Source organism: Chiloscyllium punctatum, chromosome 5, assembly GCF_047496795.1.
Source record: "Chiloscyllium punctatum isolate Juve2018m chromosome 5, sChiPun1.3, whole genome shotgun sequence".
Lineage (NCBI taxonomy): Eukaryota > Metazoa > Chordata > Chondrichthyes > Orectolobiformes > Hemiscylliidae > Chiloscyllium > Chiloscyllium punctatum.
In genome coordinates, this window is record NC_092743.1 from 60,279,953 (window position 1) to 60,306,710 (window position 26,758).

The window sequence follows — 26,758 nt, forward strand, 5'->3', positions numbered from 1 at the left end:
GTGCTGTAGATTTCTGTGACTCTCTCTCTACACGCTCAACATGCTTTTATAGCAACAGATGGGCTTACGATGTTCTCTATCCAACCTTGTATCTCAATTGTTACAACAGTTGGCAATTTCTTTTTGGATAGTTTGACTTGAGCGTGACACTTGACTTTTATATTCAGTGTCTCCCACTGGAAATTCTCCAGCCAGCTATGATGAGCTATTGTTTCATGTTTAACCTGGAAGATTTCACACACTATTATAGCATCCTCCACTTTCTTGATCACTCAAATTGGCAAATGTAGTCTTGAGGGGTCGTTCATAGAGTGCATTAGTGATTTATTTTTGAGAAATATGTTGGCGGAGCATGCTGTTTAGGAGGTAGTATTGTGTAATAAGATTGGATTAACTAATATCATAGTAAAAGATCCAACAGACAAGAGTGATATGCTGAAATTTCATCTTCATGGGCTATATTAGCGTTTTGGTGTTAAACAAAGGAAACTGTGTAGGCTTGAGGACAGATTTGACCCTAGTGGACTGGGAAGAAAGACTAAATGGTAGGACAGTGAATGAATAGTGGCAGACATTTAAGGAAATGTTCAGTTTCTCTCACAAAAACATATTCTAGAGAAGAAAGATTGTAAAAGTGGGGAAGCATCCATGGCTGAGCAGGAAAATTAAAGATAACATCAAGGCAAAAACAAAAGCATACCATATTGCAAAAGTAATTGGCAGACTGAAAAAGTGGGGTATGTTGAAAGGTCAGCAAAGAGTTTCAAAAAGTAATGAAAAGAGCAAATTATGAAAGAAAGCTTGTGCAAAATATAAAACTAGATAGCTAAAGCATCTGTAAGCGTATAAAAAGGGAGTAGCTAAACAGAATGTTGGTCTCTCTGAAAACGAGGCTGGAGAGTTGATAACGGGAATACAGAAAATGGCAGAGTTACCACATGAACATTTTGCCTTAGTTTTCAGAGTGGAGTACGCTGAATCATACCAACCATAACAGATAATGCAGAGCTTATAGGAAAGCAGGAACTTAAAGCAGTTGCTATCTCTAGGTAAGAAGTAGTGAGCAAAGTATTGAGATTAAACACCAACAAGTCCCCAGAGCCTCGTGGCCTAAATCTTAAGGTCTAAATGGAAGTAGTAGCAGAGTTGGTGGTTGCATTGATTATAATATTCTAAAATTTCCTGTATTTGGCAAAGGATCCAGTGGATTGGAAAAAATATCATATCCTGTTTCACAAAGGGAAAGAGGCAGACAGTAGGAAGATGTTGACTAGTTAGTTTAACACTTGTTGTGAAATTGTTGGAATCCATTAAGGAAGTAGTAACAGTAGTAGTCAGAGCACAATCCATCAGATTTTATGAAATGTAAACATGTTTGACAAATTTGCTAGAATATTTTTGAAGATGTAGCGAACAGAGATAATGCAGTGTACCAGAACTTCTGGGAGACATTTGCTAAGGTGCTGCACACAAGGTGACCTCAGAGTTGAGAGTGTATTGCTGGAAAAGCACAACAGGTCAGGCAGCATCTGAGGAGCAGAAGAATCGATGTTTTGGGCATAAGCCCTTCATCAGGAGCCTTACTTCCTCCGGCAAGGTAACGTCATATGTTATATATGAATGGTATATAAAAGTAGCAAAGTCTTGTTGCAATTGTACAAGGCATTGGAGAGACTGCATCTGCAATACTGCACACAGTTTTAGACCCATAACTTGCAGAAGGATGCAATTACATTGAAACAGTTCAGAGGAGCTTCCAGAAATTAATTCCAGAAATGAAAGGCATCGTTATGAAAAGAGATTGAGCAGTTTAGACCTATGGTCTCTGTAGTTGAGACGAGATCTAGTTGAACTATACAAGATGCTAAAAGGGGTTGACAAAGCAGACATAGAGACAATGTTTTCCCTTGTAGGGAAATATAGAATAGGAGTTTATGGACTGGGAGATTTAAAGCAGGGATGAGGTGAAATTACTCTCAAAGGATCATGAATCTGTGGAATTCGCTACTCCAGGGCACTGAATAAGTTTGCGGAGGAGTTGGATAGATTTTTTAAATGGTAATGGTTAAAGAGTTATGGAAAGCAGGCAGGTAAGTGGAGTTGAGGTTGAGGACAGGTCAGCCACGATCACATCAAATGATAGCAGGCTTGAAGGCTGAATTGCCTATTTCTGCTCCTAGATTTTGTATTTGTCTGTTCTTTTTCTCAATCGAGGCATAAAGATTTTCTATTTGGGCTAAGAATCAAATGTAACTGGTTAACTTTGCTGCATAAAAATTGTTCAAAGTCCCAGCTCTCTGTGTCAAATTGTGGGGTGACTACATAATCTTTGGAATGCTGCTTATTCAGTGCACAAATACCACTGCACATCTTTGGCTTTGAGTTGGCATTATGGTTCATAGTCTATTGACAAATTGTGCCAAATAATTAATGAATCCATAAAATTGTTGCACTGCTTTTACATCTTTTTTGCTGCATTGTTGCTATATCCCTTGTCTTTACAAAACTTGGGCAAAGATATTTTGTTGTCAATACATGCCTATGTACTTGACCTCTCTTTCTTTATAATTACAATCTTTAATTGTAATATTTCCTTGCTCAATTTCAGATTCATCTGGCGAGCTCTTTCTCACAGTTAAATTAGATTTTGGTTGTGGTCAGCAATGATTTCATCTATTGTCTCTGAATCCTTCAACTAATAGATCATCCATTATAGCTTCAACTCCAAGAGGTTTACTATCGCATATTAACTGTGGTGATATCGTTCTGGAGCATTGCAAGTACAAAGCAGCACGTGTAACCATGTATCCCCTGAATCATAGCTAAAATGTTTTAAGTTAACTGCTTCTTTCATCTAGCTTCACATGCCTATAACTGTCTTTGACATCTAAGGTTCTGAAGCTTTTTGTGTTTCAGTTGTGGCAAAATTCCTTCAACAGTTGAGATGTCTTGAGAGGGCTTTATTTGCGTTCTTTAGGTCACAACATATTCTTAAGTTTCCCAGATTGATTTGCACGCTGCGAATCGATTCTATAAGTGTTGTCACTTTATTAGTCCCTTCTTTTCCAGCTTTTCCATCTAGTCTTTCAGGATAGTCTTGAGGACAGTTGGAACTTTCCTCAGCAGATGCTGGATTGTTCTTGTATTTTCCAGGAGGACATGCTAGGTCTGTGAACATATCGGCGATAAGTTAGACAGTCAGTGGTTTAGTGTGCTAGGACATGTGTTACCAATCTAAACTTCAGTTTTGCTCCTTGTGAGCAGCATTTGTTTCCTGTATACAATCTGCAACTCTAGATCTTCATTTTTGTGATTGCAATGGGCTCACAGAGTTATCTGCCCTCTCAGCACATGTAGTCTTGAGACAAAAAAAAAACTGCAGATGGTGGAATCTGAAGTAGACAAGCAGGAGGCTGGAAGAACACAGCAAGCCAGGCAGCACCAGGAGGTAGAGAAGTCAATGTTTCGTGTATAACTTTTCATGAATAAAGGTGGGGATAAGGGGAACTGCGGATAAAATGAGAGAAGGGGCTGTTTGGGTGGGGAGAAGGGTGGAATGGTGAGGTATTGATAGGTGAACATAGGTGGTGGGTATGACCTGGCTGGTCAATGGAAGGAATGAATCCGGTTTGTAGTGGGAAGGAAAAGTTGCTAAGTGGAGTGGAAGGGAGGAGACAGTGCTGGAAAGGGAGTCAGGGGATGGGAAGGTAGGTTATTTGAAATTGGAGAACTCAATGTTGAGCCCTCTGGGCTGTAGGCTGCTGGAAGGTAAGTTTAATTCACTGTGAAAATGGAGGAGACCAAGGATGGACATGTTGGAGAGGGAGTGGGAAGGGGTATTGAAATGGGTGGTGACCGGGAATTCAGGCTGACCCGTAGGGGGCCTGGCTGAGATACTCGGCAAAACATTCCCTTAAGTTATGTTTGATCTTACCAATGTAGAGAAGACCACATTGGGAGCACCGGGTGCAGTAAAGTAAGGTGGAGGAGATTCAGTTGAACCTCTGTCTTGTCTGGAAGGACTGTTTGGGGCCCTGGTTGGAGGTGAGGGAGGTGGTGTGCCAGCAGATTTTGCATCTTTTATGGTTGGAGAGGAAGGTACAGGGGGGATTTGGTGGGGAGTGTGGCACAAACCAAGAAGGTGTAAAGGGAACGTTTGTGGAAGGCAGAGAGGGAATGATGTTGTGGGTGGTTGGGTCTGATTGGAGTTGGTGGAAGTGTTTGAGGATGAGACATTTTTGTGGAGGCTAGTAGGGTGGAAAATGAGGACAAGGGGAACCTGTCTTTATTATTTTTGGGGTGGAGGGGGCTAGATTTAGAGCAGTGGAATGGGGAATGGAGGTGGTGTTGTGGAGGGCTGTCTGGATGACAGGGTGGGGGGGGGGGGTTTCGAAATGGTTAAAATTAAGTGGATATCTGGGGTGCTTCAGAGTGGAAAAAGATTCACCTGCATCACCTCCATCCCAGTCTATTTCATCTGATGCTTTCAATGTGGTCTTCTCTACATAAACTAAAGGAATATTTTGCTTCGGAGCCAGGCTAGTAAGGGACAGCCCCCACCCCATGTCACTGTCTATTTCCATTCCCCTTTCCACTCCCTCTCTGACATGTCTGTCCTTGGCCTCCTTCAATGCCACAATGAGTCAGAACTAAAACAGCATCTTATCTTCTGTCTAGGCAACCCACAAACCCACAGCCCAGAGGACTCAACACTGAGTTCTATAATTTCAAATACAAACCCCCCCCCCCCCCCCCCCACCCCATTCCCTGACTCCCTTTCGAGCCCCGCCTCCCTTCAATTCCACCTACCGACTCTTTCTTCCAGTTACCAACTGGATTCGTTCCTCCCATCGACCAACCAGATTGTACCCACTACCTATGTTCACCTATCACTCTGTCACTATTCTGCTCCTTTCCCTGTCCAAACATCCTCTATCTCTTTGTCTGCTGCTCCCCCCTACCTCTACCTCCATTCCTGAAGAAGGGTTATGCCTGAAACACCACCTCATGCTGTTTGGCTTGCAATGTTCTTCCAGTCTCCTTTTCTAGTATCAAATAGTCTTAAGCTTACTTTGAGGATTTCATTTTTGGATTGCAATGTTGAGCCACTCGCTACAGTCTTAAGGTCATAATGTTACATAATACACCAATGTCTCTCTATGATATTTGATACTGATGTTGTTCTTCAGTTCTTATTGAAATAGTTGCCAGCTGTGTTTCTCCAATTGACTGAAACAGCCTGTTGTATGTAATTCCTCAGAATCTTCAGTTGCTGTCTCTTCAGTAGCCGCCTGTACCTGCTTGCATTGTTTTAAGCTTGTATTTGTAATACCATTTTTGTTAACGTTGGACATGCATTCTTCAGTTTTACATGATGTCTTCTGCAGTATTTTTGTTCTGACCTTTGCCTGAGATTGTTTTGCTGATGTGCTTGGAAAATCTGTCGGCATAATGAACGTCCTGGTCTGTTCTGCTGTGAATATGCATTAACATCAATTCACAACTTTGTCACTTCTGCACAGGGTAGTTGCTCTGCAGTGAATATTTTTCTTCTCTCAGGTGTACTTTCATTTTGAGATACCTTATTCCTTCCTTTAATTAGCTTGATTATAATAATGTAAATCCACAGGTTTCCATGAGCTGAGTTAATGATTTTGTGCAATGATCAAATGACTCCTTTTCACTTTGTTCCCTAGTATTGAAAATATATTGAATTTTCTTGCATAATATTCACTTGGGAGTTCAAACCATATCTTGAAATCCTAAATTGCTCAAGTAATTTTTTTCCTTTTTCTCCAGAGATTCTGGGTGTATTATATTTTGAACTAGTCTTCTCCTAATGTAAATGTTTCGTGCCTTGTACTTGTTCTGATTGGCTCAATACATCTATTGCTGTTGTATAACTGATTGCTCATGATAGAATTTCCAGTCATGCTTCATATCCCCAGTTGCTTGAACAGGATATGGTCAGGGAAAAACTACAACCACTTTCTATCAAGCAATGAAGAAGAGACCTACCAGACTTTAAACATTTGATTCTGTTTCTTTCTACACTGATGCTGCCAAACCTGCTAAATACCTCCAGCATTGTTTGTTTCATAGTTCCAGCATTCACCGTAGTTTGCACTTGTTTCCACTGATTCTTCTTTTCCAAGAATTTTGTAATCTCTCGGCTCTGAAGCTGTGTTTCTCATTTCAACGTTGGACACCCACAATTTCTGACATTCTGTTTCAAGTCTACAACGCTGCAGTGTGCTCAATATGAGGATCCAATTGCAGTGGCACTTTAAAATGCTTGCCAGTGTGGTGTGTGCCTCATGGTAGAGATCTCCTCTGTCAGACTAGAACAGACATTTGTGCCTGCTTCCACGTGACCAGAGAAATTCTTGGAAAGGCCTGAACAGAGCAAATCTGCCCATTACAAATTTAAACTGTGACAATTACAATACAGTTGGCTGGATTGGGACTTCAGAAACGCTTGATATGCACTGGCTGCAAATGTCTTAACATTTGTAGTGTATTGACCTTAGGTGACATGCCCATTACTTCAGATTGCTGGTATAATTTAGTGTTTTCACCACTGCATCAAGGAACTATTAAGCAATTTGTTTTTTGTGCTATTCTAATTTTAATTGGTTAGGAAATTATAATTAATTTTAAATTATATTCCATCCTCTACTTCGAGTTGGATGTTTTTCTTATTCAATATTCAGAGAATATACTCTATTTTCAGTGTGGGTCAGAAATTTGGCTGTTATCTTATGAATCAGCTGATGTGAGGCACAGGTCCAAAGTGATTCTGTTTCACTCCTTCCCTGAATTCTGTGTTTCCTTTCTATCTTTGTTCCATTGGACGTTAAACAATTGGGGACATTGTCCCCTAAAGTTGGTGAAAACACTTGGTGTAGTGTGTTTTCCTTGTCCTTTTTGGTAAAGGTTGCTGTCCCTCCTAAATTTGAGAATTAGCTACGGGTAAAACAAACACTGCAGACAATTTGCCCAGGAATGTGTTACAACTGGCGAGTGCAACTGGTATCATGTGGGACTGTAATTGATTTTTAAAAAAATGACCGTGAAGCAAATAAAATTCCAGCTTGTCGTGGCGATCAAATAAAGTTCTTGACACTGTTGAATTTTAAATTCAAGCAGTTTAATAAACGTGAGTGGGAGAGTTGAGCCTGCAGTTAGCCGTTGCTGAGCTCTCTGCATTCACTCTCTCTGAACAGTGATGGATACAAGGTTTGTTTATACAGTATTTACTCAGACCAGTTGGCTTGTTTGGCACAGTTACTCAGCTTACCATGTTTGGATACGCAGGGTTCATGCGGATCACGGATATACCTGAAACTTGTTTCATCAGTTTTACGCCCAAGTGAGTGTTTAACCTCATTTTATTGAGATTAATTATTTTTGTTCAGTTGTTATTTCGAGGTATTGTCTTCATGTCATTGCACAAGGCAGGGTGCACACCCACCCTTCAGCCACTGTGTGACAGATCATAGTAACCGTTTGCATATTTAACAAAAAGCTTCCTTATTTCAACTCTAGTTCTTTTGCCAATCATCAAATCAGTCATCAAATCTGTGTGTTCTTGTCATTGACAGTTTTGCCAATGGGGACAGTTGTTTATTATATCAAAATTGTTTATGATATTGAACATTTCTATCAAGTTTCCTTTTTACTACTTTGAGGAGAATAGCCCCCATCATTCTCCAGTCATTTAAATTAACATTAATTTTGTCTCCTGATTCTCTTCACACTTTGAGGCATTGGTATCTGCTAAAAATTACTGCGAGCAATTTGTTGCCGACAGTTAATTGCTTTTACAAAAGTGACATTGAACCAATATTTTATTAAGATTTAACTTAGTTTTGCACTAGTTACAACAATTCATAGGTTAAGTACTGAATGGGCTTTTGGGCTTGTCTTGCTATTTGTAAAGGCTGCGTGTTTATAGCTTAGGTTGATGCATTCCTGCTATAGAGTCATAGAGGTGTACAGCACTGTAACAGACACTTTGATCCAACTCGTCCATGCTGACCAGTATCTCAACCCAACCTAATCCTACCTGCAAGCACCTGGCCCATATCCCTCCAAACCCTTCCTATTCATATACCCATCCAGATGCCTTTTAAATGTTGCAGTTGTACCAGCCTCCACCATTTCCTCTGGCAGCTCATTCCATACACGTACCACCCTCTGCGTGAAAAAGTTGCCTCTTAGGTCTCTTTTATATCTTTCCCCTCTCACCTTAAGAGTCTTAAACAATTTTGCTGTTTCCATTGTGTCTCTTCATTGTTCGTAACAAAATGTATTACTTTATGATTCTTTTCATTAAATTTAATTTGCATTGTTACTGGCCATTTCACTGCTCTGTCTGTTACGATTCCCCTTTGAAATCAATGTATTTTGCAGTTTTTATATCACGGTTGAACTTCTGTTATTAAATGCTCTGCCTTTGGACTCATGTTCGTTAATCTATGTCTTGGCTTCCTAAATTCTGCTTGCAGGAACTCATCCTTTTGTTCCACCTACTATATTGGTACCAGCATATACATTGATTTCTGTTTTCCCCTCTCCCTTCTGAATGCTGTATAGCAGTTCAATGATACCCCTGATCCTGTTACCAGGGAGGCAACATACTATTCTGGAACCTGTTTTGCACCTTTCCTTCCCTCTTGTGCAGTAGACCACCTATTGTGTCATGAAGTTGGCTTCCACTGTTTTCTCCTGCACAGTCATTGAAAATGGTTAGAATGAAGGATGACCACAGGGTACTCTTGCATTACCTCCGTTGCTCTATTCTGCCTGATGGTCACCCATGCCATTTCTGTCTGTTCAGTCTTCACCTGCAGCATGACCACCTTGGTAAACATGCAGTCCATGACATCTATAGAGCATCTGTAGAGAAAACAGATTGAACATTTTGAGACCAGTGACCACTTGTCTCCACAAATTACTAACTCAGTATGAGCACTTCTGTTGAAACAAATTTGTTGTAAAATACCTTGGTTTACACCATTTATATGAAATCATTTTGGTGAGGCCATTTGAAGTTGGTGACATATGCCATTAAGTACTGTACAGATGTCTTTTAAATTCAGGTCCTGAGATAAAGTCTGGACATCCGAAAGGAGAACATTTGACTTGTGGAGACCAATCCTTGCAATTAATAAATTTTTCCAAGACACTTTTTTTATTAACATTGTATCTATCTTGGTAGTTTTTTGTCTCAGCTGTGCCAACCACATTTATATTTGTTAGAAGGCACAATTTTCAGGATGTGTGACTGTTTTGACATTGAGAAGTGCAAATTGGATTGATTTACGTTTAGAAAATAACATTTTTTGGATCTAGTATACAAATCTTTTCAAATGAAGTCGAACATAAAAGTATTCAGAGAGGAACTTGCTTTACTAATCCGTACACAAACAAAATTAAGGAAGATCTTAAGGAATTTAGGGAAGACCGACAAGAAGGAGGTTGATTATAATGTGCTAAATCCAGAGGGAATAAAAAACAGTTCATGTTCAGTAATTGATTTAGTTGAGGGTGGCAGCGTAGATTAGATTAGATTACTTAGTGTGGAAACAGGCCCTTCGGACCAACAAGTCCACACCGACCCGCCGAAGCCTAACCCACCAATTCCCCTACATTTGCCCCTTTACCTAACACTATGATCAATTTAACATGGCCAATTCACCTGACCTGCACATTTTTGGACTGTGGGAGGAAACCGGAGCACCCGGAGGAAACCCACGCAGACACTGGGAGAATGTGCAAACTCAACACAGTCAGTTGCCAGAGGCAGGAATTGAACTCTGGCGCTGTGAGGCAGCAGTGCTAACCGCTGTGCCATCGTGCCACCCAGCGTAGTTTTTCCTCCTTGCAGGTGGAAATGTAGGAACCTTTCCAGTCAATAACTTGGAGACAGAAATTGAGTGTCTTTTACAGGCTGCCACATCAGCTTAGAATCCTCTAGAGTTAGAATTCCAGAATTCTATGTTTAAACAATTCAGACAACTCTGTCGCCATGCATTAAGAACGTTGACTTCTAGTACTGTAAAGCTAATTGAAAGGTCATTATGCTGCGAGTGGAGTCTTGTACAATTTCCAGTGCGATTTGATCAGGCAGCTGCAAACGTTAATATCCATTTCAGCATATGTATCTTAACATTCCTCTTTGTTCAGACCTGACTGGAAGAGAGTGCCTGTATTTCCCTTCTTTGTGTCAGCCTTAGGTAGAATGTGTAAAGAACACAATGAGTTCAGAAGCAGCTGGAAATTTGATCACATGACCCTAACCATATTGCAGGCTTGCCCCAATTTTATGTTGTCCATTTTTAAAACTATACAAGATTTAGAAGAGAATTTCTTTTGGTATTTCTCTTTTGTATTTTTAAGCCATGACAACTTTAAAACTTCGTATGGGGATATGAACTTCACTAACTGGGCCAGTGCCCATTGCCCATCCCTAGTTAATCTTGTGAAGGTGGTGGTGAGCTGCCTACTTGTGCCAAATGCACTGCAGTGGTTCAAGTACATCTCCAGCACTGTTAAGGAGAAAGTTCCAGGATTTTGATCCAGCAACAGTGAAGGAAAGATGATATAATTCCAAGTCAGGATGGTGAGTGGCTTAGAGGGAAATTTGCAGCTGGTGGTGTTCCCATGTATCTACTGCCCTTGTCCTTCGAGATGGTAGCAGTCTTGGGTTGGAAAGGGTCTGTTCAAGAAAACTTGGTGAATTGCTGCAGTGCATTGTATGTATTGCTACTGTTGTATGTGAGTGGTGGAGCGTGTACAAGTTTGTGGATGTGGTGCCAATCAATTTTGTACTAGATGGTATCAAGCTTGTGTGTTATTGAAGCTGCAGTCTTCCAACTAAGCATGGTGTATTCCAATGCACTTCTGACTTGCGTTGTGTAGTGGTAAACAGACTTTGGGGAGTCATGAAATGAGTTAGTTGCTGTAGGACTTTACTCACTGACCTATGCTTGAAGCCAGTGTTTATCTGGTGAGTACATTTCACTTTCTGGTCAATGGTAACCTGCAAGATGTTGATATCATGGGATTCAGTGATGGTAAAGTCAGAAATGTGAAGTCAATGTTCAGTTTCTCTCTTGTTGAAGATCATGTCTGCCATGGCATGAATATAATTTGGCACTTGTCAGCCAAACATGAACGTTGTTTGGGTGTGGCTGGGTCACAGACTGTTTCAGTATCTGAGGAGTTATGAATGGTTTTGCACATTGTGTGATCATCAGTGAACATCCCATTTCTATCATTGTGATGGAAGGCAGATTGTTGATGGATCAACTGAAGATAGTTGGGCCTCTGAAGCTATCCTGAGGAACTAGGCTCGTGTGGCACAGTGGTATTTTCCCTACATCTGATTTAGAAGATCCAGGTTGCAGTTCCACATACTCTAAAAGTGTGTAATACATTTCTGAACAAATTGATTACAGAATATCTAGCCTGAGGAACTCTTGCAGTGCTGTCCTGGAGCTGAAATGCCAGACATTTGATAACCACAGCCATTTTTCTCTGTGCTGGATACAGTTTGAACCTGCAGAGAGTGTTCATCCTGGTTTCCACTTACTCTAATTTTCCTTGATCACTTTGTTGCCCAGTGGGGAAATATGTCTTTGAGGTCACTCACTTCATCTTTGGAGTTCAGCCACCTTTTCCACGTCTAAACCAAGGTTATAATGAGTTCAGGAGCTGCGTAGTATGGGCGGAACCCAAATGGAGTATCGTTAAACAGATTATTGCTGACTTAATTTTAATACCGCCCACATCCCATGAAAGATTTTTTTTGAGAGGGCTAGTGCCTATTGCAGTAAGGTGGTGAGGAACTGCTGCCATGAACATCTTTGCTGTAGCTAGCCCCACAATCCTGTTAAAGGAGTGAGTTCTAGGATTTTGACCCAGCAACAGTGAAGGAATGATGATATAATTCGAAGTCACAAAGGTGACTGTGTTGGGGCAAGCTTGTAGATTGTAGTATTCCCATCTATCTGTCACCCTCCTCCTCCTAGATTGTGGTAATAGACTGGATAGGTTCTGTTAAAGGAGCCTTGGTGAATTTGTGTGTTATATCTTGTAGATGGTGCACTCTGCTGCTATTGAATGTCAATGATGGGGGGTGTGAATGTCTATGGGTGGGCTGCTTTGTCCTGAATGGTGCCAGGCTTCTTGACTTTTGGAGCTGTACTCATCTTGGCAAGTGGAGAACATTCCATCAGATATCTAACTTGTGCCTTGTAAATGGTGGACAGGCTTTGGGGAGCAAGAAGGTGAGTTACTTGCTGCAAGATTCTAAGTCACTGACCTGCCCTTGAAGCCACAGTATTTATAATGGCTAGTCCTGTCGTCTTTGTAGTCACTAGTATCCTCAGGATGTTGATAATATTGAATCCAGTCATTGTCAAAGGTATGATGATTAGATTCTCTTTTGTTGGAGATTTGTGTCACAAATGTTACTTGTTCTTGTCAGCCAACCCTGGTAATTGTCCAGGAATTGCTTCGTTTGGCATTGACTATTTCAGAATCTGAGGAGTCATGAATATACTGAACATGGTGCAATCATCAGCAAGCATCCTCACTTCTGACCTTATGATTGAGGGAAGATTATTGATGGTGCAGCTGAAGATGGTTGGACTTGTCCTAAGAATTCCTATGCAATTGTTCTGGAGCTGAGAACACTGACCTCCAGCAATCTCTCTTTATCCTTTGTGGCAAGTTTGACTCAGAGCATCAAAGATTTTTTTCTACCCTGATTCTCATTGACCCTAGATTTGCTAGGCCTCCTTAATGCTACACACTGCTAAATGCAGCCTTCATGTCAAGGAATCTCTCTCTCTCTCTCTCTCTCTCTCTCATACCTCATCTTTGGAATTCAACTCTTCGTTCGTGTTTGAATTGAAGCTGCAATCAGGTTCAAAGTTTCCACTTTCATTGCAGATTCTAAAATTGTTTAATGGAAAAGCTTTAGTGTGGTACCCTCCTGGTGCAGTCCCCAAAATGCAACTCATTTAATACTTTCATCAGAGTCCCTAATTTTAGGACATTTGTGAATTTAACTTTTAGATTGGGACTGTAGATAGCTTCTTAAGAGTTGTTATGCACATGAACTTCAATGTACTCAGCTTGAAGTAACTTCTTCTAGGTTTTATTCACTATATATCCTTTCCCTTCTCAGGAACACTTTTCTGCACCGCCACCCTATTCTAAGGGCTTTCAGAGAGCATGAAAGCTGTCCAATAAAATTTTAGGTCACTCAAGTCTTTGTACTGTTCAGAAAGAAATTGCTTTTTTGCTAACAGAAAAATCCAATGAGAGGAAACTATAAATTCGAGCATTATAAATGGCGTGGCGTGGCGTGGGGGGGGGGGGGGGGGGGGGGGGGTAGGGGGGGAAGATGCTGTCATCCAGAGTCTATATCCTCAACTTGTGTTGGTAGTTGCTAGAGGTGCTGGTTGTAAAAGAAATACTGGAAGTTCAAGAATATGAAGGAACCTGTTTGCCATTATGCAGGATCAGAAATAAACATTCATGAACTCTTAATTGGATCTGGGCTGCTGTTTATTTTTCCATCAGTTAGTTCTTTCCTCTTCCCTTCTAGTCTTTAAATAGCAACTTGATTTTCTTCACTTGCACCAGATAATCCTGAAACTAGATACAATTTTGATTGCCATGGTAACTACTAGCGAGAAGTATTTGCTGCATTTATTGCATTTATTTGATATATATGGGTTTCTTTCATAGATCCAGAATAAAGTATGGCTGTGTGTGTGTATAAAATATATATTATATATGTAGCTGCACAAATGAAAATAATTATTCCAGTAATTTATGAAACTTTGATATTAAAGACAGAAGGTTTGTTTTAAGGTTTTCATAATTATTGGATATTCTGGTAGGAAAAGCTGTTAACCATCCTCCTCCATTCTTCCATGAAAAAAGCTGTGGGCATCTCATCTGCAACTGCCAAATCATTTCATTCAGCCGTTTTTAAAATTGTGCTTCTGCAGTACTATCCAGAAATCTATTATATGTTAATTAGTCTTTTGAGAATCTCGTTGACAATTGTAAATTTCTTAATGAAGCTTTGCATTTAATATGCTTTAGCTTTTGATTGTATTCCAGATTTACCAGCTGGGAATACTAAAGTGAGTAACTCACCTTCTGACTCCCCAGATTCTCTAGAATCACCATTTGCAAGGCACAAGTCAGGAGTGTGGTGGAGTACTTCCCAATTGCCTGGATGGGTGTAGCTCCAAAAACAATCAAGAAGCTTCAGCCGTCACCCAGGACAGAGCAGTCCACTTGACTGGCATGACATCCAAAGACATCCACTCCGTCCACCACTAACACACAGCAGCAGTGTGTACTATCTGCAAGATGCACTGAGTAATTCACTAAAGATCCTCAGACAGCACCTTCTAAACCTACAACAGCTTCCATCTAGAAGGGCAAGGGCAGCATATATTTGGGAACATCACCTTCAATTTCCCTCTGAGCCTCTCACCATCCTGACTTGGAAGTATATGGCCGTTCTTTCATTGTTGTCGGATCAAAATCTTGGCATTATGGGTCAACCCACTGCAGGTAGACGGCAGCAGTTCAAGAAGGCAGCTCACCATCACCCCCTCAAAGGCAGCTAGGGATGGGCAATAAATGATGCCCTGACAGCAACATGTACATCCCACAAATGAATGAAAGAAATTCTGAGTATTTATTAGTTGTTGAATTTCTGAGATTCATCCTAACTCCTCATTGTTCAAATCTGTTTTACCAGATTTTCCTCATCTGAGTTTTCCAACAGAATGGTCAATCTTGTGGTGCTTGCTGACACTGTGTTTAGAGCTTAAATATCTTTTTCTGCCAATTTCATCGTTATTGTAATCACCAAGTCTACTTTTCAATTGAAGCATTGTCTTTAAATTATTTATTATTTTTTCCACTGTCTTCCTAACCTGATAAACTGTTATAACGAAATGTCTCTTGTTTCATCTTCCTGTGAATCAAGTGGTATATTGTAAAATGACATAACTAAAGTCTTTGCTTAAATGCCTCTAGCTTTAGGTGAAATTCTCCATGTAAGATGATCTGTCTGTCTGATCTCATTTCTTGCCTGCTTCCCACATCCCTTTGTTTCCTGAGAGAAATCTAATATTTTAGTGAACTCCACTATAGAGCATTTACAACCAGAGGAGTATAAAGTACCAAGGTTCAACAATCCTTTGAAATAATTTCTCCCCCTTTCAGACTGATAATTGGCCCTTTATGCTGAGATTGTGCACTGAGAATGTCTTAGATTCTCCAACCTGCGGAAATAAACTTTCCGTGCCTAACGTTTCAAGTCACTTCCAAGTCTAGCACATTTCAATGACAATATCTAGTTCTTCTGACTTCGGAGAATACAGGATAGATTGTGGGGTTGTTGTAATGTCACTTGGCAACTAATCCAGAGGACTGAGCTGTTGCTTTTGGGGATCAAATCTTGGTACTACAATTGGTGAAATTTAAATTCACTTAATGATTCTGGAATTGGAAACTAAATTGTCGTGTAAATCTACTGGAGAGGGTGCAGAGGAAAAGTATGAGGCTATTGACTGGGTTGGAGAGTTTGTTATGAAGAGATTGGTGTTGCTCTCTTTGGAGCAGAGGAGACTGGTAAAGGGAAGGAAGTTTTGAGGAGATGTTAGAATTTTTTTTCACAAAGGGTAGTGGGAATCTGGAATTCAGTGCCTGTGAGGATGGTAGAAGAAGAAACCCTCAACATTTAAATATTTAGACACACACTTGCAATTCCACTGTATACAAGGTGATGCAGCAAGTGCTGTTAAATAGGATTAAAGTAGTTAGATGGTTGAGTTTGCACCAGTCAAAAACAATGTGCTAAAGGGACTTTATCTATGCAATAGACCTGTATGATTTTTATGACACTATAAATGACCATGAAATAAACTATACTCATTGACCTATGTTGGCATCACATCTGTTTTAAATAGAATTGGATAGGATAGAACACACAGCAATGTCTATTTGACCCAAGGAGTGGTGCTTTTGCTTCATAAGACAGAAGCAGAAATAGGCTATTCAGCCCATCTGGTCTTATCTGTTGTTCCTTGTGATCATGACTGATCTGATAATTCTCAACTCCATTTTCCTGCCCAATTCCCATAATGATTAAAAATTTCAATGTCAGCCTTGTGTATACTGAAAGATCCAGTCTTAACAACTTTTGGTGGTAAAGAATTCCAGATTCACAATCCTCTTGAGAGAAGAAATTCCTCCTCCTGAGAAGTGGCAGGTGGACTTTAATTCAGATAAATGCGAGGTGCTGCATTTTGGAAAGGTAAATCTGGGCGGGACTTATACACTTAATGATAAGGTCCTAGGGAGTGTTGCTGAACAAAGAGACCTTGCAGTACAGGAAAGTAGCTCCTTGAAAGTGGAGTCGCAGGTAGACAGGAAAGTGAAGAAGGTGTTTGGTATGCTAGCCTTTATTGGTTAGTGGGTTGAGTATAGGAATTGGGAGGTCATGTTGCACTGTACAGGACATAGGTTAGGCCATTTTTCGAATACTACATTCAGTTCTGATCTCCCTGTTATAGGAAGGATGTTGTGAAACTTGAAATGGTTCAGAAAAGATTCACAAGAATGTTGCCAGGGTTGGAGGGTTTGAGCTGTAGGGAGAGGCTGAATAGGCTGGGACCGTTTTCCCTGGAGTGTCGAAGGCTGAGGGGTGACCTCTGTAGAGGTTTATAAAATCATGGGGGACATGGATCAGGTGAATGGCCAAAGTCTTTTCCCAGAATGGGGGAGTCCAAAACTAGACGGCATAGGTTTAAGGTGAGAGGAGAAAGATTTAAAAGGAACTTAAGGGGTAACTATTTTACACAAGGTGATGCATATATGGAATGAACTGCCAGAGGTGGTGGCAGAGGCTGGTGAAATTTGCAACATTTAAGAGGCATCTGGATGTGTATGTGATTAGGAAGGGTTTAGAGGGATATCGACCAAATGCTTGCAAATGGGACTAGATTAACTTAGGATATCTGGTAGGCATGGATAAGTTAGGCCAAAGGTTGTCATGCTGTTTAGCTCTATGACTCTATATTTGGTATTTCCCATCAAAAGATATTCTACTTGTCACATAAATATGGTATATGACTTTGTATTGGTGTAGTGCTCGCTACATAGGCTGTACAAGCTAAAGATTTGTGGATCATATTAAACAGGATGTATTTAGTATTTCACAACAAGCAAAATACCAACCATACTCAATCAGCTCATGTTTATAATATTCTTGAATGTTGTTTTGTGATTCTACAATTGGACAATATTTGCAAGATATTTCTGAACTTACGTGGAATTGTGCTAACAACAATTTAGGATTACCAGTCAAGCTCACAGTGTGGAACACTTGGGTATACTGGAAGGTATGCTTATTAATGTACAGGGTTTTTTCCTTGTAGATAGAACATGTACATACACTACATCTGTTTCAACTCAACAAAATAGGTGACAGCTATTTGTTGGTTCATTTCTCAGGGGACTGTTCTAATCAATCAGATTCAACCTGCTTGGTTTAAAATGGAACAAAGCTGTTTACTGTAAATTAGCATTGGGTGGATCCTGCATGATAACCCCTCGATCAGAATCCACTTGCCAACTAATGAGCCCTGCCCTCTCCTCCAGTTTCAATGTTGGTTTTCCCCTTGAATTTGTATTACTGCAAAATATCCTGATGACTAAGATCAAAATCTTCTGTGACTTATATTTTTATCAATAGTGCTTTAGGTTTTTGATGAGTTAACCGAATTGATATTAGTATAGTAGTTTATGGTGCATCTGGAATACAAAAGACATTTGAAGTGGCAAAATCAAGTTTGTTGGCAAATGTGCAATAAAAGGGACAATAACAGAATGGCTATGATGTTTACAGAAGTACAGGAAACAAAGATAAGTGGTTAGTTGATTTTTATACTGAAGGAAAGAATACAGTCAAGATTTTCAGGTGTGGAGTTTGGGCAACTGCTATGCTTGACATATGTGACTGATCTATACTTGGGTATGTAGAGCACATTATTAAACTTTGCAAATGACATACATGATTGTATTGTGATCTTTGAGGATGACAATAAACTGCAAGACAAAATAGACTGGTGAAATGTGCAGACACTAAGTAGTTAAAATGTGAGGCAGAGAAATATGAAGTAATTCATTTTGGTATGAAGATATTACGTCCATGACCAAATACATGACATTAACATTGGGGATAGTTGCTCTCTCCTCCCCTCATGTTCATTTCATTATCCATATTTGAATCCAGCCTGTAATGAGATCAAGGTGGTGGTTGGTCCCATCAACTTAATGAGTATAAGCTGCAAAATAATTTATTTAACTAATTAGTTTTCTTCAACTAATGACTTCATGTCCTAAAGACTTAAGCATATTGCTTTTTCTTACATAAGCAAATAGCTATTGAGGGAAAAAAAAATTTAGATTATTGAAATGAACCGATATTGTTAACATTCTAAAACATTTTGTTTTTCAGACATTGGAAGCTGTTTTGAACTTCAAGTATTCTGGTGGACCAGGCCATGTTGATGGATATTACAGGAATCTTTCTTTGGGGCTTCATGTAGATGTTGAGCCATCAGTGTTTTTTACCAGGGTCAGCACACTTCCTGCAACAAGGTATACAAAACTAATCAACTTGCTCTTTTGTTGCTTGCTTTTTTTTGTGGTAGTTGTGCTATTAACAGCCACACAAGGCTTGCAGTGGTTTCATGGAGTACAGATAGTTGTGGGAAAATTTGCAGGGTTTGATGAGGTTTCCTGTTACAGGTGAAAGGTTGTTTCTGAGTACCCAGGTCTTAGACAAATGGGAACGAGAATCTGGCAATACTGTTCAGTTGTTGATGGGTGAGAGTGTACAGGTTAGCTGAGCAAAGCAATGCAAGTGCAGGTTTGCATGTAAGTTTTTGGATGCAAATGCGTCGTTGGAGTAGGGCAGCCAGTTTACACACAGGTCTTGTTTTGACTATTACAACTTAGTAGATAATCTATATTATCTTGTTGTCTACCCATTCATATACTTAACCCATGATTCATTGCATTGATCGATTGTTTCTCTTCAATCTTGCCTTAACCACTGGATTGAACGGTGTATTGTTATGATTCACTGGTGTAATGCACCAGAAATGGAGCCATACTATTCCCAGAGTTGTCACTAATGTGAAAAGCTTTAGTCAAAGTCCCAACTTTGCCTGACTGATGAAATTAGCTTTAAAAAAAACACTATTTTTCTGCAGTTAAAGTAACTGTTTATTATGAACAAATTGTTTTCGGCCAATGCCAATTCAGAAATATGCAGTGCTAACTTAAGCACTACCCCTTCTTAAATTCCCTCCCCTTACAAAGAACCATAAGCAAAAAAGTTAAGAAATAGATATTGAGTATGAAAAAAGGAGGAAAAAGACGAGGAGAAAATAGTTTAGTAAGAAGTCTGGAACCCACAGAATTCAATGTGTTTATTCCCTGTCAATTCTTTTAAATTCTTTTCTGTTGACAGTTTCTTTTTTTTATGCACCATACTTTCTTTCTTTTCACTGAGAATTAGTCCTTTCACTCGGCTCATTTTATTCTTCCTTCTACAGAGGAGTTTCAGCGAAAGGCAAATTGCAAGACAGCTAACTGTTACAGGAGACTTTCTGGTACCTCCAAACAGGAGATTGAGAAGAAAAGATCTTGTGATTTCTGTTTGCGTGCTAGTTGGCTCTCTGCTGCACCAGACCCCCACACAAGCTGTGGTTGCTTAGTTAGGAGCCAGTCACAATGTTATTGTGAAGCAATTTTTCTTAATTTCAGAGCTCATCACTTCATGCTGTCTGCTTTTTCTTTCACAGTTCCAGGAAAACACCATGGAATACAACTCATGATACAGTCCACTAAAAATGACTTCTTAAAATTCCATCACCTCCACTTGTCATGTTCACAACTGCATGGTCTCATCACTCCAAACGTTTTGGGTCTGAGGGTAATTGTTTCTCTGTAACCTTCTGACCTGCTTACTGGGAATATACTGTCAAAACCAATAATGGTAAACTCCATTTTTTTTTTCCTTCTCTTGGCATGTAACCAGTTTATCAAGAAATGTTCGAAGCACATCAACAATGATAAACATGTGCCCAAGAAACATGATCACAGTGCGTATGGCTCAGTTCTGAAGGGGATTGAAAATGCAGACAAAAAATGTTTGTTTTTAGAAGGTTCTAGAACAAGTGTTGTCATGACCAAAGGACATGACAGAACATCGAACGTTGCCGCCCTCGATGTTATGCCGACCTGTGAAAATAATCTGATGCCCATCTAACCTGCACAGTTCCATTATTATCCATTTGTATGTCCAATGCCCATTCAAATGCCCTTAACATCAGCAAGTCCACTACTGTTGCAGGCAGGCCGTTCTACGTCCCTACTACGGAGTGGAGAAACTACCCCTAATATCTGTTCTAAATCTATCACCCCTCAATTTCAAGCTACGTCCCCTCGTGTTGGCCTTCACCATCTGAGGAAAAAGGCTCTCATTGTCCACCTTGGGATGAGAAATCCCAAGGATAAAAGCTGTATTCTCTTCTTTTTTTTTTGATGCCAAGTTCTGTTTCTTTTAAAAATGGTCCGTCTTGCTAGACTGAGAAGCAACCATGTGATCAGTCTCACTGTTTTATAATCGCTTCTCCACACTCTGCACAGTATTGACATTCCAGCTAAAGCTGACTGAAAGGACGAGGAGGTGAGTCGTCTGCCAACTGTCTTCTCCAGACAAAAGAAAACGTTAAGAGCCTTGATGTCAAAATGGACATGAATGCTTTTTCAGTTATCCCTTAACCTGAAAGGCAACTCTGGCAAGGGTGAAATTACACTGTCAGCTTAAAGACCTTTAAATTAGCAGACTGAGACAAGCCCTCAGCATCTGAAATGCCTGGCTTTGTCACATGATTGTGATTGGCAATGACTTACTACCAAATATGGTTGTCGACCGAGGAAATTGTGTTGCTGGTCTGGATTCTGTGGGCCCTTGCATGGCTGATGAGCCCAATCTTAGAACTGCATTTCCAACTGCACATTTGGTCGGTGTTTCTGGAATGTAGAATTGGTCCTTAGCCTTGAGGTCGCTGGGATTTCCTTCTCCGGATCCTTTCCCACATTTCCTTTTGCCCAATGGATGTTCTTGAAGAATTGAGTCTCTTCACTGAGGAGGATGCATCTCTGTTGCATTCTCTGAAGGCAGCTTTCAGGGAGTCTTCGAAACGCATCCTTTCTCCCATTCAAGTCCCTTCCTTGAACTGGGTAGAGAAGATTTGCTTTGGTTGTTGTAGCTCAAGCATCTAAAGTATGTGGCCAACCCTGTGTGGTTTTTTTTATAATTACAGTCTGAATATTGATACCATCAACTTCTTCAAAGTTGCTGATGTTAATGCACACATCTTCCCAGCTGATGCAGAGAATTAATTGCAAACTGCATTGATGGTACTCTTCAAGGGCTTCGATGTAAGAATATTCCAAGTTTTGTCGCTTCATAGAAGAGTTGAAAGAGTGACTGCCTTATATACAGTGATGTTGCTTTCAGTGCAAATGTCATGATCAATAAAAGCTAGCGTCCTAAAATTATAATAGGATTTGAAATTGGGAGTCAGGTAGGTGGGATTGTTAAACAATGTTGATTTCAATATGAAATGAAGTAGGCTTGGAATAACTTTCAATCAACAATTCTGTTCATAGAAAATGTTGCTCATTCCCCAGTGAATATTAGTAGATCCTTCCAGAAAGTTTAATATATCTTGGGCAAAGGTGGACCAGTTTTGAAGATCTCGCGCTCACTTGCTTGCTGTCCCTCCCTCTCACTTTCTCTCGGTCCTCCTGCTCGTTCACGCTCTCGCTCTCGCTCTCGCTCTCTCTCTGTCCTCCCCCCTCACGCTCTCTTGGTCCTCCTCCTCTTCCCCCTTCTCTTCCCCCCCCCCCCCCATCTTTCTCTCTCTCTCTCTCTCTCTCTCTCCTTTCTCTCTGTCTCTTCTTTATCTCCCTCGTCCTCTCCTTTCTCCCTCGCTCTCTTGTCGTCCTCCCCCTCACGTTCTCATCTTTCTCTCACTCTCCTTTCTCTCTGTCTCTTCTTTTTCCTTCTGTCTCTCCTTCGCGCTCTCCTTTCTCCTGTCTCCCTTGCTCTCTCCTTTCCCCCTCGTGCTTTCCTCTCTCTGACCTCCCCCTCTCTCTTTCTCTCTGACCTCCCCCTCTCCTCTTCCTCTCGCCTCCCTCGCTCTCCCTCTCCCTCTTGCTGTCTTCCTCCTCCTCCCCCACCTCTGCTTCCTCCTCCCTCTTCTGCTTCCTCTCCCCCTTTTGCTCCCTCTTCCCCTGCTTCCTCCCTCTTTCTGTTCCCCCTCTCCCTCTGCCCCCCTCTCTCTCTGCTCCCCCCCTTTGCTTCTTCCCCCTCTCTCTCTGCTTCCGTTGTTTATCTCTCTCTCTGCCTCCTCCTGCTATCTCTCTGTCTCCTTCCTCCCGCTATCTCTCTGTCTCCTACCTTCCTCTCTCTTTCCCCTCTTTCTTGCCCTCTCTCTTCCTCCTCCCATTCCCTCTTTGCTTCCTCCCATTATCTTCCCCTCTTTCTTTCCTTCCTCCCTCCCCCCTCATCTTCCTCCCTCCCTTTCTCTCTCTTTCCCCTCTTTCTTTCTCACTCTCTCTCTCTCTCTCTTCCTCCTTCCCCTCTGTCTTGCTCTTTCTCTCTTCTTCCTCCCTTTCCTCTCTCTTCTTTCCGCCACCCCCCCCTCCCCACCTTGCTGTCTCTAAAAATAAGGTGTCAACTTTGTGAATCTGTAACACAGGGCTACCTCTATGCTAAAGAAGTGAATCGCTGGGTGATTGACCGTACTAAGTGATCAACTACTGACATATAAGGTCCATCCTCTGGAGGCCTGACATATCAAGAGGTGAATGATGGTACTACAATTAACAACTAAGTGGAGGACAAGTCGACACAAATATTGCCGATCTCAATACTGAGGTCTGTGTGTTTTTACAAGTGATGAGGCTGAAGCATTGGTTGAGGCACTGGATATTGCCTAGCTTTTGGACCCTGACAACATTCCAGCAATAGTGTTCCAGAACTTGCAATTTCCCTATCTGAGCAGTTCAGTACGGCTTCCAATACTGGCATCTACCCAAGTTGATGGGAAATTGTTAAGGTATATGTTTTGTCCAGAAAAAAGCAGGACCCATCCAACCAGCCCAATTAATGCTCATGTGTCTACACTGTGTAAAAATGAAGGAATGGGTCATCAACAGTGCTGTCAGGAGCCATTTATTCAGCAGTAACTTGCTCACTGATGCTTTGTTTAGATTTTGCGAAAACCACTGAGCTCCTGACCTCACTATAGCCTTGATCCATATATAGTCCCGTGGTGATTTCCAAAGGTGAGATCAGAGTGGCTATTTTGACTGCACAACACTATTTGATTGTGCATGGCATCAAGGAGTCCTAGCAGAATTGGAGTCATTAGGAACCAAGGGAAAATCTCTCTGCCTAGCATACTGGAAAGTGGGTTTGGTTGATGGATGTCAATCATCTCAATGGTTTCACTGTTGGAGCTCCTCTGGGTAGTACTCTCAGTCCAACCAACTTCAGCTTCTTCATCAATGATCCTTCCTTCCATAAGATGAGGGATTTGCTGAGTTGTTACCATTTGTGGCTTCTTAGTTGATGAAGCAGCTTTGTGTTCAAATGCAGTAAGACCTGACTCTGTGGCAGGAAGCATTTGTGCCAGGCAATCACGATCTTCAGATTGAGAGAATTTAATCATTTCCCCTGGACATTCAATGATATTATCATTGCAGAATTGCTTAATACCGAAGTTCTGGGTGTTATCATTAATGTGAAAGTGAACTGAGCCAACAATAAAAATATCAATACAGTGGTTAAAACAGTAGAGACTGGGGGTCCTGTGGTGTTGAACCTGGCTCTGGATTTCCTAAAAGGTGCTTATCTATAAGATCAAAATTCTGTCCACGTGTCTGGATGAGCACAGCTTAAACAGAACTCAAGCAGTTTGACATTGTCCAGGACAAAAGTGCTGGCTTGATTGGTGCACTATCGACCACCATAAAACTGTGGTCCCACAACCACTGATGTATAATGGTACCAGTGTGTACCACCTACAAGATGCAATGCATAATTCACCAAGGTCCCTTGGATAGTCTTGTAAGATTCCTTCACTAGCAGTATCCAAACTCTGAACCACTACTATCTTGAAGGGGCAAGGGCAACAGATAGGTAGGAGCACCACCACGTGCAAGTTCACATCTAAGACACTTACCATCCTGATTTGGAAATCTATCACCAGTTCTGTTGAAGCTTCACCGTTAATGCTGACTTCTAATCACTGATACTGCCAGACCTGCTGAGCTTTTTTAGCAATTTCTGTTTTTGTTTTTGATTTACAGGATCTGCAGTTCTTTCAGTTTTTATTTGCTATTCCTTCACTGTTCTATCAGAATTCTGGAACTACCTCACTAACAGCATTGTGTATACACATGCACAAATTGGCTACAGCGACTCAAGGCAGTTTAGTACCATCTTTTCAATTGACAGATAATTAATGCTGGGCCAGCCAGAAAAGTCCATATCCCCTGAAGGAATGAAAGAAAGCGTCTTGAGACCACGTTGTTGAAAGTGAATAAATCTGAATTCCTCCCTACTGATATGGAAACTTCATAATTTCTTTTCAGCATTGTAGCTATACGGAAAAACCAGGGCTGGACAAAGCTCAACAATGAGCTGCAGAATTGTAATAGTGTGAAGTTAACATGCTGTGACATAGGCATGCACTTCATTGGAGAGCAGCCTTGTTGTTTATGCAATGTCAGACAATCTCTCTGGCCCAGGGAACAAGTTAAACAATCTCAATCATGCATATCGTACATTATTTTTGTTGAGATGTTTTTCAAAAAGTCTGTTTAACACTTTTTTGTTTCCTTACTCTCTCTTTCACATTACAGTTCTTCTTGCTATCCCTTTCATTTTCAATTTTTATTTGACTGTCATTCGCTCTCCTTGTCTTTTCCTCTTCCTTAATCCTTAAATCTCATTGGTTAGGGAGATACAGTATATATGTAGTTTGCGCAAGTAGATGTTTACAGTGTAAACTAACTGAAGTTGTCAGGAAAAGACGAAGTAACAGGGTATGTTAGAAAATTCCCCATTCTTGAAAGCATTGGAACTTTTTTTTAAAATCAAAGATACCCCAATATTTGATCTCATTTCAGGTTTTGGCACTGTGCTTAAAATCATCAGTCTTTTATTTCCTCTTTGCAAATGTATCTTCAATTCAAAGGTTACCCATGTACAATTATAATATACATTATCCCATATAAACAGTATAATACAACAGAATTGATAATGTAGAGGCCTATTGAGGTTATAGAGATCGATTAAAGTTCAATTCTTGAATTTGTTGCTTCACTTACTTGTAATGAAAGTGTTGTTTTCCCCAAACACTCTTACTTTATACTTCCAATGTTAAAATTAGCCATTATTGCTTAAGCATAGATATTTAAAATAATCTTGATGCTGCTTATATACTAATACATAGATAGTGGGTGGCACAGTGGTTAGAACTGCTGCCTCACAGCGCCAGAGACCCGGGTTCAATTCCCACCTCAGGCAACTGTCTGTGTGGAGTTTGCACATTCTCCCCCTGTCTGCATGGGTTTCCTCCGGGTGCTCCGGTTTCCTCCCACAGTCCAAAAATGTGCAGGTTAGGTGAATTGGCTGTGCTAAATTGCCCATAGTGTTAGGTGAAGGGGTAAATGTAGGGGAATGGGTCTGAGTGGGTTGCTCTTCGGAAGGTCGGTGTGGACTTGGGCCGAAGGGCCTGTTTCCATACTAAGTAATCAAATCTAATCTAATGATAAAACACGTTAATTTGCAGGATATTTGCAATAATTTGCTTTGACAAATGTTATGTTTTGGCATTATAACCTTGCCCATTAGAGTCTGTTTCTGCTCCATTTTAGAAGATAGCCTGAATTTGTTGTGAACAAAACAGTTAGGCTGTGTTTCATCTATTTTTTTTCCCCAAGCCGCTAATTCTAATTAGATCTTGCACATGGGTTAGGAAAGTCATTTTTTATGGACTGTAATATGTATTTTGAAAGGTGTGTGTTACTTCTTTGCAATGTTTCTTGTCTCTTTACTTTGGGAAAAGCAGTCAGGCAATTTAAATCATCAGTTCAATATATGTATACCACACTGGTAATTTCTTATCTACCTGACTGTAGAGTGACTCTGTTACTTTTGTCAGTGAATGCAGTATAGACACAAAGCTCAAGTCTGGGAAATATGACAGACTGATTTTGTAATGCTGCTATATCTAGGTTTCAATCATACGGCGTAATAGATAACTTGTTCAAAATAGCTTGGTTGACAGCAAAGAAACTGAAAAACAATTTATTGTGAATAGACATGTGCACTGACAAATCTTTTATGTTTTCATTAAACCATACAATGAGTTCACCAAGTGAGATGAATATCCTTTCCGGAAGCATTTTTTTCTTAATAAAATTATTCAAGCTAATATGCTACTCAGCATTTTTTCTTTTTCAACTCTAATTATCACTGGTGTGGTTTGTACATTAAAGCAAAAAAAAAGGTTTGGAGAATGGGAGAGATACACATAGGTATTCTTCTGTATCC

The 26,758-nt window shown here is 40.5% G+C and overlaps 1 protein-coding gene across 4 annotated transcripts in view; it reads left to right on the forward strand.

Moving 5' to 3' along the window:
• Positions 1-26,758, forward strand: part of trappc9 (trafficking protein particle complex subunit 9) — a 619,414-nt gene that overhangs the window by 222,197 nt on the left and 370,459 nt on the right. For all 4 annotated transcript variants that reach the window (XM_072570417.1, XM_072570415.1, XM_072570419.1 and 1 more), the window contains one exon: positions 18,569-18,711. In XM_072570417.1, the coding sequence (XP_072426518.1) occupies positions 18,569-18,711 (143 nt within the window). The remainder of the gene's footprint in view (positions 1-18,568; positions 18,712-26,758) is intronic.